This window comes from Caloenas nicobarica, chromosome 2 (assembly GCF_036013445.1).
Source record: "Caloenas nicobarica isolate bCalNic1 chromosome 2, bCalNic1.hap1, whole genome shotgun sequence".
In the NCBI taxonomy this organism is placed as follows: Eukaryota; Metazoa; Chordata; class Aves; order Columbiformes; family Columbidae; genus Caloenas; species Caloenas nicobarica.
Window position 1 is genome coordinate 120,442,255 of NC_088246.1, and position 16,468 is coordinate 120,458,722.

Sequence of the window (16,468 nt, forward strand, 5' to 3'; positions counted from 1 at the left end):
ACAGAAAAAAGACAAGGCAATACCACATTTTCTGGATGAAACGAGAGCCTTACCATCCTGCTGGCCCTGGAGGTTCTGAGGACTTTGCATTCTCTCTTCCAGATTTGAGCTGAGGTCAGAGTTCACAGCTGACATCCTGGTCGAGTCACTCATATCAAACTCATCACTTTCTATAGAGCTTTCATCCTGCAAATTGAAAGTTGCAGAGTCGTGTCAGAAAACGTCATATGCCATTCACATTATGTGTGCAGTTCACTCATCCCTGTTCCTTTCACTCGCACCTGGCGTGGAGTGTAATCATGCTAAATCTTTGTGCATAAAAGCAAACAAGCAGAGCACATAAAGAAGAGCAAGGAAAGCACAGCACTGATGTGGTATGATCATCTGACAAATGCAATTTGTTCAGCTATGAGGATACTCCATTACTGCACTCTTAACTGTTCCCAAAGTGTTTTGCAAAAGAGGGCTAGTAACCAGAGACCCCATACTAAGTCCTCGTTATTTAAATTTGGTTGAGAGCTCCCCACATTCCCTGCCTGAATCCTCTACCTTCCTCAAGTGAGGTTGGTAACCCTGTGATGACCACTCATGGTTAAGTATTTCCAAATGGAAACTTGACCTAACCATCACCAAATTTCCTTGACATGATGTCACCCTTACACTGCTACTGTGTTTAAAGGAGCATCTATTAAAATGATAAAGCTTATAAAAGTTCTGAGCATGATCATATGGCAGTCAATGGCAAACCAAAGCAACATAATCATTTGATAATCACTTGGAATTTATTCTACTTCATACATCTTTGATATGAATTATCCATCAAGTCTAATTACAGAGTCTCTACTAGGGATGACAGCAGAAGGCAAAAAGAAAAAGTCCTGATCAAATATTTTGTCCCCAGTTATAAAAGCAAAACAGTTTTGGACCCGGTCCAGCAAATGTTCACATATGTGTTTAACTATACTTTTTTCAGTCCCACTGAAGTTCATGCTTGCACTCATGAATTAAAGATCAAGCATTGACAAGTCTAGCTCTGTGAGCTGCTGAGGCAGCACAAAAACCTATGGTGATATTTTTTTAGAAACAACTTTTCTGAGATAACTACTCCTGTTATGAAGGAAAGCCATTTAAAGAACATACAGAAAAACAGGCCAGATAGCTTTGTATCCCCTAAAGATTATTTCAAAATACTTTTCCAGTTAATATATCGGGGTTTTTTAAACAAAAACAGAACTTTAACTGACAGGATTCTGATTATTTTTTCTGGGTTGCTCACCAGAAATGACTTGGAAAAATAGTAATCTTTAGAATATGAGTCACATGTATCTGTTGTGAACTGGTTTCTACAGATGCTGACACAGCTGCTTTCTTCTTTCTGAGCACTTGGCCCTTAAATCAGTTCCTCTCTTGGGTCTCAGTGATGTTTCCAGCTTGTACGGGTATTTCTTTCGTTTTCAGAAGGGAAGTTCCCTGCAGTCACAGCTCCTGTTGAACCGTGAGGAAGTGCTGCCAAATGTCAGTCAGGAGTGAAGGTGGGACAACACACAAGGCGATGCTATTCTGTACCATCACACCAGGACAATGACGAATAACGAAAGAAACATATCTTGTTATCAAAGTTTTGTAAAAAATGAAATCGAGGAGTGAGGGCTTCTCTAGCGGGCACCTGTTTGCCCTGCCCAGATAAGGCAGGAGAACCCCAGTTAGAGCAGCAACAAACACCCAAATGCTGCCCTCACGCAAGGACCGTGGGACGTGGTGCCCACCAGCCTCCTGCCCCAGACAGACGGGGCCAAGGCATAAGTCAAGCTGGTTCTGAGGTTTTGGGAAAACACACGCTGCTTTCTCAAAGAGCAAGGTCAGAACATGGACTCCCCCAGACCTTCTGGACGGCTGCGCCTTTGTTAAGGCACAGTGGTATTTCTCATTGATCCCTGCAGCAACCAACAAGCAGCAGCTTACATTTTCCAATTCTGAGGTTAGGCAACCTGTATGGGCTCCCAGAAAGGGAGCTCTGGCTATCCAGCGCTTGCATAGGTATAAAACAACACACATGGGATGCCTGTGTTTGCCTATGGCACTCTGCCGAATATCTCCACCTCACTCGCCCAACTGTGTAACCATTTCTCTGGATGTGTGTGGACACCCAGGCACAGGGAGAGGAGTGGAAGCCACTGGCATCTTTGCACCGGTTGCAGCACAGCTGGAAATTCCCACACAGTATTAGTTCTCCTGTTCTTCCCTTTCATCAATGACCTCAGCTTAAAAATGATCAAATGAGGATCAGAGAATTAGGAGCCTTTCAGTCACTGTGCAAGCTAGTTGTGGGATTCAAGTTTACTCCTGTCTCCATTCCACCCCCTCCACAAGAATACAGATATGATTGATGAAACCTTGGAAACAGAGCCTTCCTACAAATCCAAGCATGTTTTTTAAGTCTGTGAAATGCATGCACCAGGAATCTTCCTGCTCTGTACTGTTTTCACCACCGTTTTGTTCTCAGTTCAACAAATGTACAGCGCAGAGTAAATTAAGTTACCAAAACTCTGCTTTGAGAAAAGACATAAAGATTATCTTGAGAAATGTCATTGTGGCCACTCTGGCAAACACATAATTAATAAAACATACCAAAAATTATGCTTCTCTTCCTAAATCCAGTGCTGCAAATATTTCATACACAGTAACGTTAGGGTGACAAAACCGACCTAGACGGGGAGATACTACGCAATGGTGCTTCCTGCTGCCACCGCGTCATTGCCGCTGGTTCATCCAGATGAAAAACTGGTTGAACAAAAATTACAGTCATCAGACCAGAAAGACTGCACCAAAACATTCAGGCTGTAGAAGCACAGTGTCAGGTGGCCCTGATCCAGCATGAGCGCTTGACCCTGTTCTGAGAGGAGTAATTCTCAAAGGGAAGCAGTGGAAAAACTAAAGAATCCTTTAACTCCTAAGGCTACTTCAGGCATAAAGCCTCTTCTCTCCCACTGTTAAAACCCTGTTGTCACATTCCTGAAAAGGGGCAGTGTGCAGAGGGGAGACTCAACAGGCGAAAAAGATGACCAGGCTGTACTTGTGTGTAAGGAATGCAGAGCTGGCGATCTCCCCCCACATCCTCCACAATTAAAAAAAAAAAAAAGTGAAACAAGAATCCTAATAATTCTACACAAGTGATGAAATCCCCATTCCATGAGGTGTTGAATAATTTATAAATCTCCACCAACAGCCCATATTTCCTCATTATGAAACCAAATCTGACTCCATAGAAGTCAGGAGTTGGTCAAGGTCTTCGACTTAATCCAGCTGCTAAGGCTGCTTTTGAAGGTTTTCTTTATTTAAAAAAAAAATCTCGTAGTCAGGCAGAAGGACACAGCATGCAGAACTGCTTTTTGCCAGCACATAGCTGGGCTTCTAACTACTTGGCAGCTCAAATGGCAAACGAACACATTTCTAGCAAAATGCGTTTATTACAAGTAATTTGGTAGGTGCCATCCAATTGATGAAGCACTTCTTAAGAGTGGAAAAACTCTGAATAAAGCACAGAAATAAAATCATTTGGGGGAAGAAATAAATGCAATTCAACTCCAGTTCTCTTTGAACAAGCTAGAATATCACCCCACTTCTCTTCCCTTTTTTTTTCTGTCTTTTTATTCAAAGTTTCAAAAGCAACCCTTATTCTTATTTATCAAGGTTTTTGCCTTGAAGATTTAAACTGATGTTGTCAGGGCTTCAATCTATCTCACTGTAATGTGTTATATCCTGGCTGCTAACCCTCGGAACACCACTATGGCATTCATTTCAGCTGTTGAAGGTATTGCTTTCTAGTAGTAGACAATGGAAGTCACTGCTGAGCACAGCACTAAGCCTCAGGTGAACATACTGCCCCCCTTAACCTTTCCACTGGTCCAGACAGTAAAAGGGCACCTGTAGGTGATTTGAAGCAGTACAGCATATTACCCCCAAGCATGGAAGAGTGGTAAGTCATGACATTTTCTCTCAACCTGATTACTTGCACACAGCCTTGGTTTGGTTTCAGACTCACTATTTTAGCACTGATAAAGATGGGATCAAAATTCGTCTTAATTTTCCTGGCTATTAAAAAAAGGTAAGCATCTAAGAACACAGGAGAAGAGAAAAAGAAACTTAGAAGATTTCAGGTTTTACCTCATCTTGTTGTGAGTTTAGTAGCTGCAGCTTCATGTGCTTCATATAGGCCATAGTAATTGGCATGTTGTAATCAATCATACTGGTCACCAAAGTTGGAGGTTTTCCATTATCTGCAATAAAAATATTTATTATGCATTATATGTTAATTGTGGAGGCTACTTCAGCCTACTCTGCAGTCAAAGTCAGACAGTTACATCATTTAGCTCTAACTTTGGCATTTTCAATTGCTTGTAGGCTGTACAGACAGAAGTCTCCTGAATAAAAATGAAAATCAAGTTCAAATCATGAGAAGGGATACATTCTTCTATCCTAAATGACTACAACACATGCCTCCTGTCTGTTCCTTTTGTTTAAGCCCCCATATAAACACTTCCATAGCAAAATAAATTATTTCCTCCAGATAAAATCATCTTTCTACTGACGATGCCTATGGTATTACACTCCATCCTTAAGTGAAAGCAGAAGATTCACTACCATCCAGCTTAAGTAAATGAGATGATCTGACTTACTGAACTGTTCCAGTCTACCAAATTTTTATGAACTCTCACTTAAGCTAGGAAAATATAAATGGGTATTAGGAATAAAATGACTTTACATTCCACTATTTGACACTAAAACTACCTTTATGATCCGCTCCATCTGGGTTTAAATGCATTCTTTTCTGGCACTCTGAGCAGCTCATTAGAAATCGTGTCACCGCTTCTCTCGGTAGGAAGGCATAGGTCTCTGAAATCTGAAACGAATAACAATATATAGGTGTTATTACATACACTGATTGAACATGATTTAACAGAACTGATCATTAGATTTCCAAATAAGGCATATTACCTTATGATGCCAGGAAGCACAATGAAAGCATGTTCTGCATACTATGTAGGATTTCCAAGAAACATCTCTCCAATCTGCGTACTTACCATCTAATGGCTAGTAAAAGTCGATACTGAAAATAAATTCCACTTATATCAAAAGGGGTTTTGTTTTCTGTTTACAGTTTTTTCCAATTTGCTTTCAGCAAAAAGATTCGTATGTAACAGGCATTTGACTGCGAGATGTTTCTAAAAAAAAAAAAACTGAAAAGCAATCTTTTTCTTATAACTAAGCCCAAAAAAGAAAATGCTTGGCTTACGTGCTCTATTTATTTTTATTGTAACAATAAGTAGACAGATACAGGACTCAGTCCACTAGCAGCGATGACAGTCTCCTTGCTAGTTTAACTTTGTATTTGAATGGTTTGGGAAAATATTATTGGAAAGCTTGTGATTTAATACTACAGGGTAAAAAAGATATTTTTAGTAACAGCTATAGAATTTAGGGGTCACTTGATCTTAGAGACTCTGCTTCACCTGGAGATATCTTTTAATGACAGTTTTTGGTTGTTTCCTCCTTTCAGCATTACCATCCTTTCCAACCACATACTCGCAAGCAGGCATCAGAGGGATTTCTCATCTTTTTCAGAAGGGGAGAGGAGGAAGCGGTTGTTGCTGCTTTTAAAGATTACATTCCTCCCAGCCTCCCCCAAGGATGCATTTGTCTTTATTGACATTTTGCCTTGCTGAAAAGGACCTGGAGGTGGTGGCCAGTGCCAAGGTGAAAACGAGCCAACAGCGTACTCTCTGATCACAGATAAAGCAAACCTCATACTGGCGACATTAAGCGTATGGCCAGCACATCAAGAAAAGTTATTACCCTATTCTACTCAGTGCTGCTAAGGCAGCAGCTGGAACAATGTGTCCTGTTTGCCTCTCCACAGGTCAAGAAGGCTGCTAAGAAGCAGGAGAGGGCTCTGTGGCCAAGCACCGCGGTGGCTGGAGCCTAAAATAGGTGCCTTGAAGGAAAGGTTGAGAGTGTTGGATTTGTTTCATGTGACAAAAGTAGCTTGTGAGGCAGAGAAAGACATAATTGCGGCCTGCCACTGCCTGACCAGGACTTACAAAAACTGTGGAAACTCTTCAGAAGGTGTAACCAGGGACAGCAGCCACCAACTGCAGCTTGGGATGTTCAAACTGGACATCAGGAAAAACATCTTCTCTAGGAAGCCAATGTACTGGAGCAGGTTTACCAGATGGGTGGAAGAATCTCCAGACTTGGATGTTTTCAAGACATTACCAGGCAAAGCCATGGCTTTTCTGTGATTCATTATATATGTTGATGTATACACACTGAACAGTGCAAGTGTTGTAAGGAATCTCCAGCCCTTCTTTTCCCAGCAAAGGTGATTGTCTTGAAATGGAGAAAATCCCCAAAGAAAGACAAAGTGCCATAATAGAGATTAAAAGAAAAGTCAACTGATTATCTGCTTGTATTCCCTTATTGTAAAACCTACAGCAGGATTTGATTTCCTGTCAAGCACTACATCAATGCAAGTCTCTATAGGAAGTGCAGAAGAATGGAGGTGGGGTGTATGAAAGTGTGGATACAGAAAGAACAAGATAACTTTCTTTAACTGGATGTAAATGGGACTGCATACCGTGCAAATCACTCATGCTCTTCACAAGGGTGCTAAGAGGAGGAGGACTGGACAGTTTTAACTCTCTTCAACTCTTCTCCTCGGCTTGTCGCTTACTTAACCTGTGTTGAAACTTATGTTTCCTAAAACTCCATGGACCAAATTTATCAGTGATAGTATTTTGGAAAACAGGTGGAGTTTAAATTATTGTTTGTTGATGTGACACAAGTCTCGGAAATACATGGAAATGATGCATGATGCAAATTATGCCATCCTGTTTATAGTATTGTTGTTTAGGTTGTTTATTGTTGTTGTCGTCTTATATAACAAAAAATCTGATTTTGAGGGGGTAGAGGGGAATTAGTATAAAAGCAAAATTTGTTCTGTGATGAAAATTGGCAAAGATTTTCTCTGGGCCTGAAACAATTTATCTGAAAATGAAGGCACTAAATGAAGACACTTTTGAATGGACGGTCCTATGCCAAAAATATTTTCAGATTATTTTTCCTGGTTTTTTACCACGGAACAGATGCTTATTTACCTTTCTAAATATGAAAACATTGGTTATGCTCATGCTTTATGAAATCTAAACGAGAACTTAAAATCAGCTAGAATTTAGCGTTAAGAAAATTGTTGCGTCCACATACGCAGAAACCTCTCTCTCATAACATTTAACACATTTAGCACTGTATTGAAACTAATGAAGCTTACCCATAGATTCATTAGTAGCCTGCATTTGATAGGAATGCTCTATTTATTCTAATCAAGCATCTCTGTCAAAATTTCAGTTTTGCTCAAGTAAGATGAAAATTCTCTATGGAAAGCAAGTGAGCTAAGTCCCAGATTTGATAGGTATGCTCCACTGACTAAAAGAGAACCTGGTTTTATAACTAAATTTGTCCACATAGCAGATGCTTCTGTCTCCAGACTCCCACTGCAACACAGTTTTAAGGATGCCCTTCCCTAAATAACACCAGTTTTCACCAATTTCTTCCCGTCTACTTTGCAATTTGAATCAATCACAGTCCAAGACTTCAGCCTGTATAAATTGGCCTAACACAATAACTATGGCATTAAAAGAGATACATAGAGAACATAAGCCACAGCTTTCCTTATTCTTGCTGCTTGAATATGGGCAAAAAGCTCTTTCCAATTTTCGATGCCAGAAAGCTTACAAAAAAAACCCCCCACAACCTCATGACCCCCAACAGTGAAGACTCCTGTTTGCCCTGCTTGCTCTGGCCATGCTCCGAACCAGCTGGCTTAGCACCAGCTGTAGCCAGGAAGATCTCTGACCAAATTAGCACAAGGCCGAACACAAAATCCTGTATTTCACCCCTCAGTGGAGCTTACCAGCTTGTACACAAGGTCGAACTGATGTAGTTCATGGAGCTGGCTTTCATGTGAGTATTTCAGAGCACAACCTGGAGGCCTATGACACTTTCTAAGTAACTATACAGAAATACTTTAGACAGTGGCCTGACTTCATCACGAAAAATCATTTCTGTCCTCTGTTCTATCTGAAAGAAAGCAATAATGACGTAGTCCTCACTGATACTCTATGTTCTCACTGTCTTCAGTGGACCTGCACCTAGCTCTCTTCTCAAGGCCATTAGCTAACAAAAAATCATTTCTTTCAGTGATGTGCTACAACAATATTGGTTTATTGCATTTACACACACACAAAAATGCACACAATTCTAAATTTTAAGAAAAAATAAAGCCAGAAAATTGAATTGAAGTGGGAGATATTGCATTACTTACATCCACCCACTGTCAATGCACACAGGCACATTTTTGGCATTACTTCCAAGAAACTGCTCATGCATGTGCCTGTACCAATCAAAGAACAATCAGTGCTGATTTAACATATTGATAAAATTACTTTGATTACTTTAGAAAAATTGTGAGTATACTTTTTTCAAAAATGAAGCTTTAGAAGTATCCTTACGTGATTCCTTATTCTTATTAGTGGTTTTATTGCACTTCAGTTTATCTTGTGTTGCTTGTAGAAGTGTGTTATCTTGTATTTGGATGTATTCTGTATCATGGACAAAGCAAAAAATAAGCAGATTCTAGCAGGTTGGTGTTTAGGTATTGTGTACTAGGCATAGCTCTTACAGCTGAATGCTTTTTACATTGTAAAGGGAAAAAAATACATGAAGAAGAAACTAGACATCTGAAGCATTAAACAAAGAGTGCAAAAATCACACAAGGTTTGTTTTAGCCTCAGAAGTTACAGGATAAGAAGCAAAAATTTCCTAACAATACAGTCCATGTGCACCTACACATATTTCAAGTCTGAACTCAGAGGAAAATAAAAAGAGTTGACTTCAGCAGCTTCAGAGTCAAAACTTTTATGATCTTATTTCACTGTTCACAAAAAGACTCTGATATAGTAGATTTTTACATAGATCAACTCATCCAAAACATCACCCAACAACGAAGGCCTTCTAGACCCATAACTGCCCCTCATCCTGTTTACTGGATCCCATGAAGAGCACAACTACCACAAGGCAAGTAATCCAGTACCTAAGCACGTAATCTGATTTACACTGGAGCTAAGTGATGCATGCCCTGTCTATAAGAAGCATATTGCATTCCTACTGCATCACTGCAGGCAGAGAAAATGGGCAAAGACTCCTTTATGCTCTCCAATATTCAGATGATTTAAGTGCAGGATGTTGTGATGATGTAGCTTTCAGAGCTACATTTTTATTTGGAAAATTAACAAGCTCCAAACTGAAAGCAGATTTCAGGACACATATGGCAGAGCAGGAAAGACAAGTGTGAGGAGCGTGAGTGAAATCTTACAAGTGAACCTATTAACCCCTAAAGCATTAACACGGAGGATGTCTGTGTAGTCTGGAAGATACGATGTGTCAGAATAGAGAGAGGTTTTTTGTTACGTGTGTATATTTTTTTAATTAAGGAGAGTAAGAGGGGAAAGATGATCCAAAGAAGACTTCCAAGAGGAGAGAGACAGAGGCAGAGACAGAGACAGAGACAGAGTAAGATGATAATCTGTCCTGGGCCCACAGCCATCAAACCAGGTGGTAGAAATTGGTTTCTTGATGATAGGAGGGCAAACCAGCCAAGGAAGGTCCTCTCCTTTCCTCAGCAAGAGGTCAGAATAGAAGGCTGACATAGGAAAGCATGTATATTACTGCTGGGAGTTTTATCGAGAGCTCGCTACCCTGCTCTACTGGGGAAAATGCTGTTCCTTCTTGTGCTAAACTCGTGCTTCATGGCTCCCTTTCCTTCCCTGCTCTCCCCATGTAGCAGAAGCCAATTCCTGTGAGGGAAACGATGGGGAGCACCTGCTAGTGGGAGTGCTGCCAGGACACCCAACACTTGCCCTTTGCACAGAATCAAGAACAAGTCCATAGAGTAAAGTGCACGGGGCTCAGCTGTTTGATCGTGCGCACAGGAACAATGTGGATGCAAGGATTTAAGCATATTAAGGCCCTGCACAAACCTTGCCTTCTTCTGCTTCCCCAAGGACAAGGTCTGCCCTGGATGGAAACCAGCCAGGCCTCAAACCTGCTTTAACCCTGTCTGATCAGGGAAGTTGTGTACTGGAAGGAGACGATGTTATTTCACAGTGCAAACTGTCAGAAAACTCTTCCCTGAGGAAAACGGGTTCACTGTGATGCTCAGAGGGGACTCGCAAGCACATTCGTGTTTTGGGAGGAGAAAAGAGTCATGGCACGTTTCACAATCTGAGGAGGGTTTTTCTTAGGGTGAGAAGAAAGAGAGGGGCTACTCAACAGCCTAATCCCAAACCAAGAAAGATTGATTACTGCAACAGCTGGATGAAGCACAGGACCTCAGACATTGCCCCACACCTAACAGACTCCTCTTGTGCCTCAGATGCTATATATTTATGTATTACCTATCTGATCAGAGTCTGGCCTCAAGCTACTTTCCCTTGATACATCAATACGTCCTCCATGTTTTACAAGCCTGCTTCTCTTCCAGCTCATCAGCTCAGTGCTCTTTTTTCATTCATGGCTTGGGAGTTTTATTAACTGACCCATTTCTCCTGCTCAGACATCGCAACCCTCACTCACAACTCAAGTTCACTGCTGTAACGTTTCAAGGCTTTGCACGGTGCCTACACAGTCTCAACAGGCAGATACTAGATCATCCATCACTGGTAAGAATATTAAAGTAGAATATGCACATAGAATCTAAGGTGCTTAAGGTGACTGTGAGACTCACACAAACAGTTCTTGGGTAGATGATGCACTTAGTTTTGGAAAGTTTGTCTAGATGTAATATAGAGAGGTGAGGCACTTACTCTGTTATTAAAGTGAATGAAAATCTTTTAAAGAATTTTAAAGAAAGTAAAGAAGATCTACTCTGAAATATGGGGCTTGGTGACTAAACCTGGCCCACCTGTACTCATAGCAGGGCCTGAGAGGAGGCAGAGATGTTTTCCATCTCCAGACTCATCACAGACCATTTGAGTCTCTTGAAAAAATGTAATAAGGCTATTTTTTTTCCTGGTTTGCACTGAATCACAAAGAATTGTTCTAACAGCTTGAGCCTGTTGCATTATGCTGCCCCCGTAGCCACAACTTTTCCCAGTTACTCCCACCTCTGACATACCCCCTCAGCGCTTGAATCTAAATTTTAGACACGGCTGGATATTTTGAATCAAGAAATTCAGCTCTCCAAAGGCACAGAAAGTCTGCTATGCACTTGTTACACGTATTTCCCAATACACCAGATGGATTATTTTCCTGAACACTTCTGTGTGTCCCCATCTCCACTTTGATGTCGCAGTTCTCCTTTCAGGGTGGGATGCTGATACAAAAACAAGTCCTCTAGGACAGAGAGTGAAAAGCACTATCCCAAAGCAACGTGGTTCCTCTAGAATACTGAGCTGTAGCAGCAAGTGCAAGCAGAGTCACCCGTACAAGGAGGATCCTCTGTACTTTCTCCCAACTGCTTAATTATAGAATCATATAATAGTTTGAGTTGGAAGGGACCCTCAAAGGTCACCTAGTTCAATCTCTTGCAATAAGCAGGGACACCTTCAAGTAGATCAGGTTGCTCAGAGCGCCGTCCAGCCTGGCCTGGAATGTCTCCAGGGATGGCGCATCTACCATCTCTCTGGGCAGCCTGATTCCTTCCTGTTACATTAGCCTATTCCTTCCATCAGCACATTTCACCCCATCTCCTCTGGAGCCTGGCAGAGGACCCATGGGAAACGCAGGACAAGCACGGACCTGTTTGGGCACCACTGCTTTCCTTGGCACCAAAGAACATGCTCTTTTCACCTTCCGCACCTTCCTAGTCACCTGTGCCCCTGCTGAGTAACCGCCTGGGCCAGGCCTTGTGTCACATATCCTGCCTTTGTCAGGAAATTCTCTCTCACATCAAGGCCCTCAACGTTCTCCCTGTTTTTAAACTCCCCTGGGAACCAGGGAACTAGCTGAGATTATATACATCATCATATGTATTCCTTCAGTCTGGCATACTCCAGATACGATTTAAAGTTCTTGGTTTCATTTTCTATATATGTGTCACGTCCTTTTTTTTTTTTTTTGCTGATGTAGATCTACCTACAGTTATGTTAGCAAGGAACCCAGCCCATCAATCTTATACTGTCTACAAGTCAGGCACTTGAAATGAGCAGAAAACCTGCCAGTTAAATGGGAAGCTCACTCTTTTTTGAGTATTTTCAGGGTTAGTCTTCCACATCATCTTCACAGACTTGGTACAATTCCCTTCTCATTTGTTAGCGTGCAGAGAGGAAGAAAACAGGACCTTATTCTAAACTTAAATTTTGAAGCACAGATGCTTTCCTCATTAATCTATAGGATTTGTGCCAAGGAATCATAAAGTTTGAGTTTGGTACATTGCTGCTCCAATTAAAATATAAAGGCCCCCTTCCAATACACTGCTCTTTTGAGGTACCAAGCACCACATCCTATTTATCTTCCTGTGCAGCACTGCTGTAGGAAGTCCCACAGAAGTCAGTTGTAAAAATGCCATTAATTTCCACACAGTTAACATAAACAAGTCAGTGCAGATTACAGGTTCACTAATTGAGTCTGTAAGCTGTTCTGGACACGCTTTCAGAGAAACATACTGATGTATTTTGGCACTCCAGCATCTGGGGTGACTCTATCAAAAATTTAAAATGCCCTACCTATTCCAAGTTCGACACTCCATATAAATGCAAACAGTAGTTAATTAAGTTGCCTTTGACAATTTCATTACCCTCCTAATCATGCTTGAATGCTATTAAAAATTTTGAGTGGAGCAGGTTCACTATTGAAAACAGATATTAACACATACCTAAGCAAATAAATTACTTGAAATCAATGTTACAATTCTCAGAACTACACCGTTGGTTTTTTAGAAATGCTCAGGTACTGAAAATCCATGACAATATTTATGAACTTCAGAAGTTTAGTCATTTTGCACCAAAATAGTGGTGGTTTTCTCCCCATCATTCCTCTGTTAAAATGTTTCAGTTATCCAGTCAGAGAGCCAAGGAAATGTGATCATCACATTCCATGAATTATGAATAACAAATAGCAGTTGTAGCACACTGTTTGTGAACCATCCTTCCTGTAAAAATTCTTCACTCAAACTATTTGGAGAATATTTATGCATGATAAATACATTCACAGATCTCAAGGATGATTCACTTTTGACATGTGAATAAAGAAACAAGACTAAATTAATCTTGTTCCCAATTCACTTAACAAAATTAAACCCCACCAAAGTACTTCAGTTTGATTTGTAAAGCTTTTAGGGTATAACATTTTGTGAGACAGTTACATGAGACACTACCTCTTTCCTCCTGCAGAGCCACAGAGGAGATAGACACTGCATGACTTGCTGGAACAGACCAACAATACAGCTCATCATTTTTAGTGAAGGCGTTTTCATGGACAGGTCCAGTAAAGGAGAATGCATTTCCCCAGTTAGTCTGGTAGAGTTTGAGGCCTGTTTATTTAACCTAATTCTCATGTTGGGACACGAGACAGAGTCTTTTTCCTTTTTTTAATCTATTGAAATCTCTAAGAATTATATACGTGAATCCTGTCCTTGGGAAATATGACTCAATGCCCTTAATAAACAAATATGCAATGAAATGAATGTACAGATATTGCAGACTCCGGTAATAACACAAACGTACATTTGAGCCTCTGCTCATAACAATGTAATAAGCTCAGGTCTCAGTTACGATAAAAGTTAACATCAAATGAAACTACTGTGTAGGCTATCGAATCTGCACAAATAGTTCTCACAGAAGAGATACTAGTTGTCTTTCATGCTGTTCACAATAAACAAATTTATTATCTGACCTGTAACCATGGGATTCTTACGGCAGTAAATATTATACTTGGCATGTATTTGTAGGATGATGACTTGAAGTATTGTATTTATAGTTGGCAGCATTCCTTATACTGGTATAATATTCTACAACGTTTGTGACCTATACTGTTTAAGAGCTTATTGAAGTAAAACAAAATAGAAAGAGGTCAGTGAACATATTACTTTTCTAATGCCTTCTAAAAGAGAAGACCAAGTATCAAAATAGCCAAGGTGACAGGTTAAAATTAATTTAGACAGTTTGTGTTTGTCCACCCTGAAATATCACCCCAAGCCTTCCAAAGCATACCCAGATGACTGGTGTCTTTCTTCATACAGCTATCTTAAGGTCAATACCACTGGGAACAAATTATAAGAAATCTTGCCAAGAGCTTATCCCACAACAAACTGCCTGAAATAGCCTATAAATAAAACATCCGTGAAGGGATTCATAGATACAGAGTAAAGATTGTTATGTACCTGAAAAAACCAGTAATGGAAAAAGAGCTATTTCTTATGGCTAAAATTGAAGACGTGGGTATCAGAAACCTGGAGTTCCCACACATTTTGGTGACCTTTGAAGAAAAATGCCTGACACAACTGCAGGTTGTTTTTAAGGTGAAGAACGCTGTGTTCGGGGTGACAGGTCACCTCGGGGTGCTGCGCGCAGCCCCCCGCCAGCCCTGTCCCGCTGGGCCCATGGGGAGAGGTGTCTCGGGTGCCCCACGCCCCGGCCGGGGCGGTGGGGTGGGCCCTGGCTGGGAGGCCCTGTCCTGCCGCCCTGGGAGCCCCCGGTGCTTCAGCAGCTGGAAACAGCTGGGCAGGTGGATCAGCACCTTGGGAAGGTACAGTAAATGTTTCATTAGTTCTCCGTACAAAAATAAGGTGTTATGTTTGCACCACTAACCACAAAAGCTATTTATAGCTGTTTTAAGGCAGTGGCTGAACTGGTTAGGTCAAGCAACAACATGCAATTAAAAATCTTACAAATAATCATTTCTCTGTACTCAGCTGGTTTATGCAGGTGTGAGAGCTGCCCTCTCAATACTTCTTTCACTGTACTTAGCTTTCCAGCCTTTCGAATCCAGGATATTTACAAGTTTTCATGCCATTAAACCATTAAGTATACTTAGTCTGCAGCCATAAACTATAAGGCGGCCTCATTCATATGCTGAAGTAGAGCACCTCATTTAGCAAAGTTGTGGCAATACCTTCCAAGTCTTCTTTAAGACTTCAACCATTTAATGACAATTAATTAATATAGAGTTATTAGAGAAATTGTCAAACTATTATAGAAAGAATTAATTCCCTGCTTGCACCAGTGAGGAAATCGCTACTGAAGTCCATGGATCTGGCCTTTTATTACACAGAAAATGTGGACCTCGTGATTTCTAAGCTGCATGTTTCAATGCATTATTGAAAGATCTCTGAAAGAAAAAAAATACACTACAAATTTCAATTCACACTTTTAGAGACTGATGCTCACTTGTAGTTGTTACTTACTGCTTTATACGTTCTCTTTTGTCCAGCATGTTTTCTGATTTGTTCTCCATTAGGCCCAGTTTCCACATGCATGGAATAAATAATGTCAAAGAAATCTTCTACGACGGCTACCCGCCGTAAAGATAGCTTCTCATCTACACCTACTCCATCCTGAAAAGAAAAAAAAAAAGAGAAAAGAAAAAGTAAGGAGGATGGGATGAATAGATAAATTATCATAATCATGGGACACATTCTCCGTTTTTAGCAGGGAGTTAAAGACCCTTCCACAGAGATCTGAAGGTCACCCATCCTGTGAATAACAGAAACAGTATTGCAGGAAATCTGTATGATTAGAAGGATCATACAGACCCTTGCAAGAAGTCCATTTTGCCAAGCCAGGGCATTTGGTCTCTTGGTAGCAAGTGATTTTTCACTCATTCCAGTATTTAAAAAACAGAACAAAAAGTATTTGTGTTTCTTTCTCCAAATGCACAAACAAGACTCAAAGGCAGAAGCGTTCCCAAACACGTGGCACAGAAATGCATCATGCGACTGTAAATAAGAACACAACACCGCTTCTATCCCCTCATTCCCCTCCTGGTAATTCTGTACCTAGCATTTCATAAACGTATTTAATAAAAGGTTTTAATTCACAGGTGACAGAGTTGACTGTAATTATGAATACGAAGGCAGTTGTTACAAACAATTTACCCTTGCAAAACCTCTTTGAAAATATACTACATGAAGACATATCACAGCATGAGGAAAAGGGATCTTCTTAAAGTTTGTGATTTTTGCACATAGATGTCCAGTTGGAACAAGTGACAGAAAACCAAGGACACCTACCATCTGATTTTCAAAAGTGATAGTGCCATAGTAGCTAAAGACTTCTAAAGAGAAACAGTGCCCAATGTCTCTGAAATTAATCATTGCAGTTCACTTCCCATCTTTTTAACAGAAACATCCATATGAGGTTTGATTGATTGTTTGTTTGTTTGTTTGACAGGTGTCTGTGGATTCAATCCTAAAGAAAGG

At 40.6% G+C, this 16,468-nt stretch overlaps 1 protein-coding gene across 6 annotated transcripts in view; it reads right to left on the reverse strand.

Annotated features, from left to right (window-relative positions):
- The window catches only part of NOL4 (nucleolar protein 4), a 191,835-nt gene that overhangs the window by 141,732 nt on the left and 33,635 nt on the right, over nt 1–16,468 (reverse strand). For 4 of the 6 annotated variants that reach the window (XM_065628610.1, XM_065628609.1, XM_065628607.1 and 1 more), the window contains exons 2-5: nt 15,455–15,604; nt 4,789–4,900; nt 4,165–4,277; nt 54–186 (exon numbers count right to left, since the gene is read on the reverse strand). In XM_065628610.1, the coding sequence (XP_065484682.1) occupies nt 54–186; nt 4,165–4,277; nt 4,789–4,900; nt 15,455–15,604 (508 nt within the window). Of the gene's footprint in view, nt 1–53; nt 187–4,164; nt 4,278–4,788; nt 4,939–11,538; nt 11,551–15,450; nt 15,605–16,468 lie in introns of all 6 variants that reach the window. The other 2 variants (XM_065628608.1, XM_065628606.1) reach the window with 1 other exon arrangement.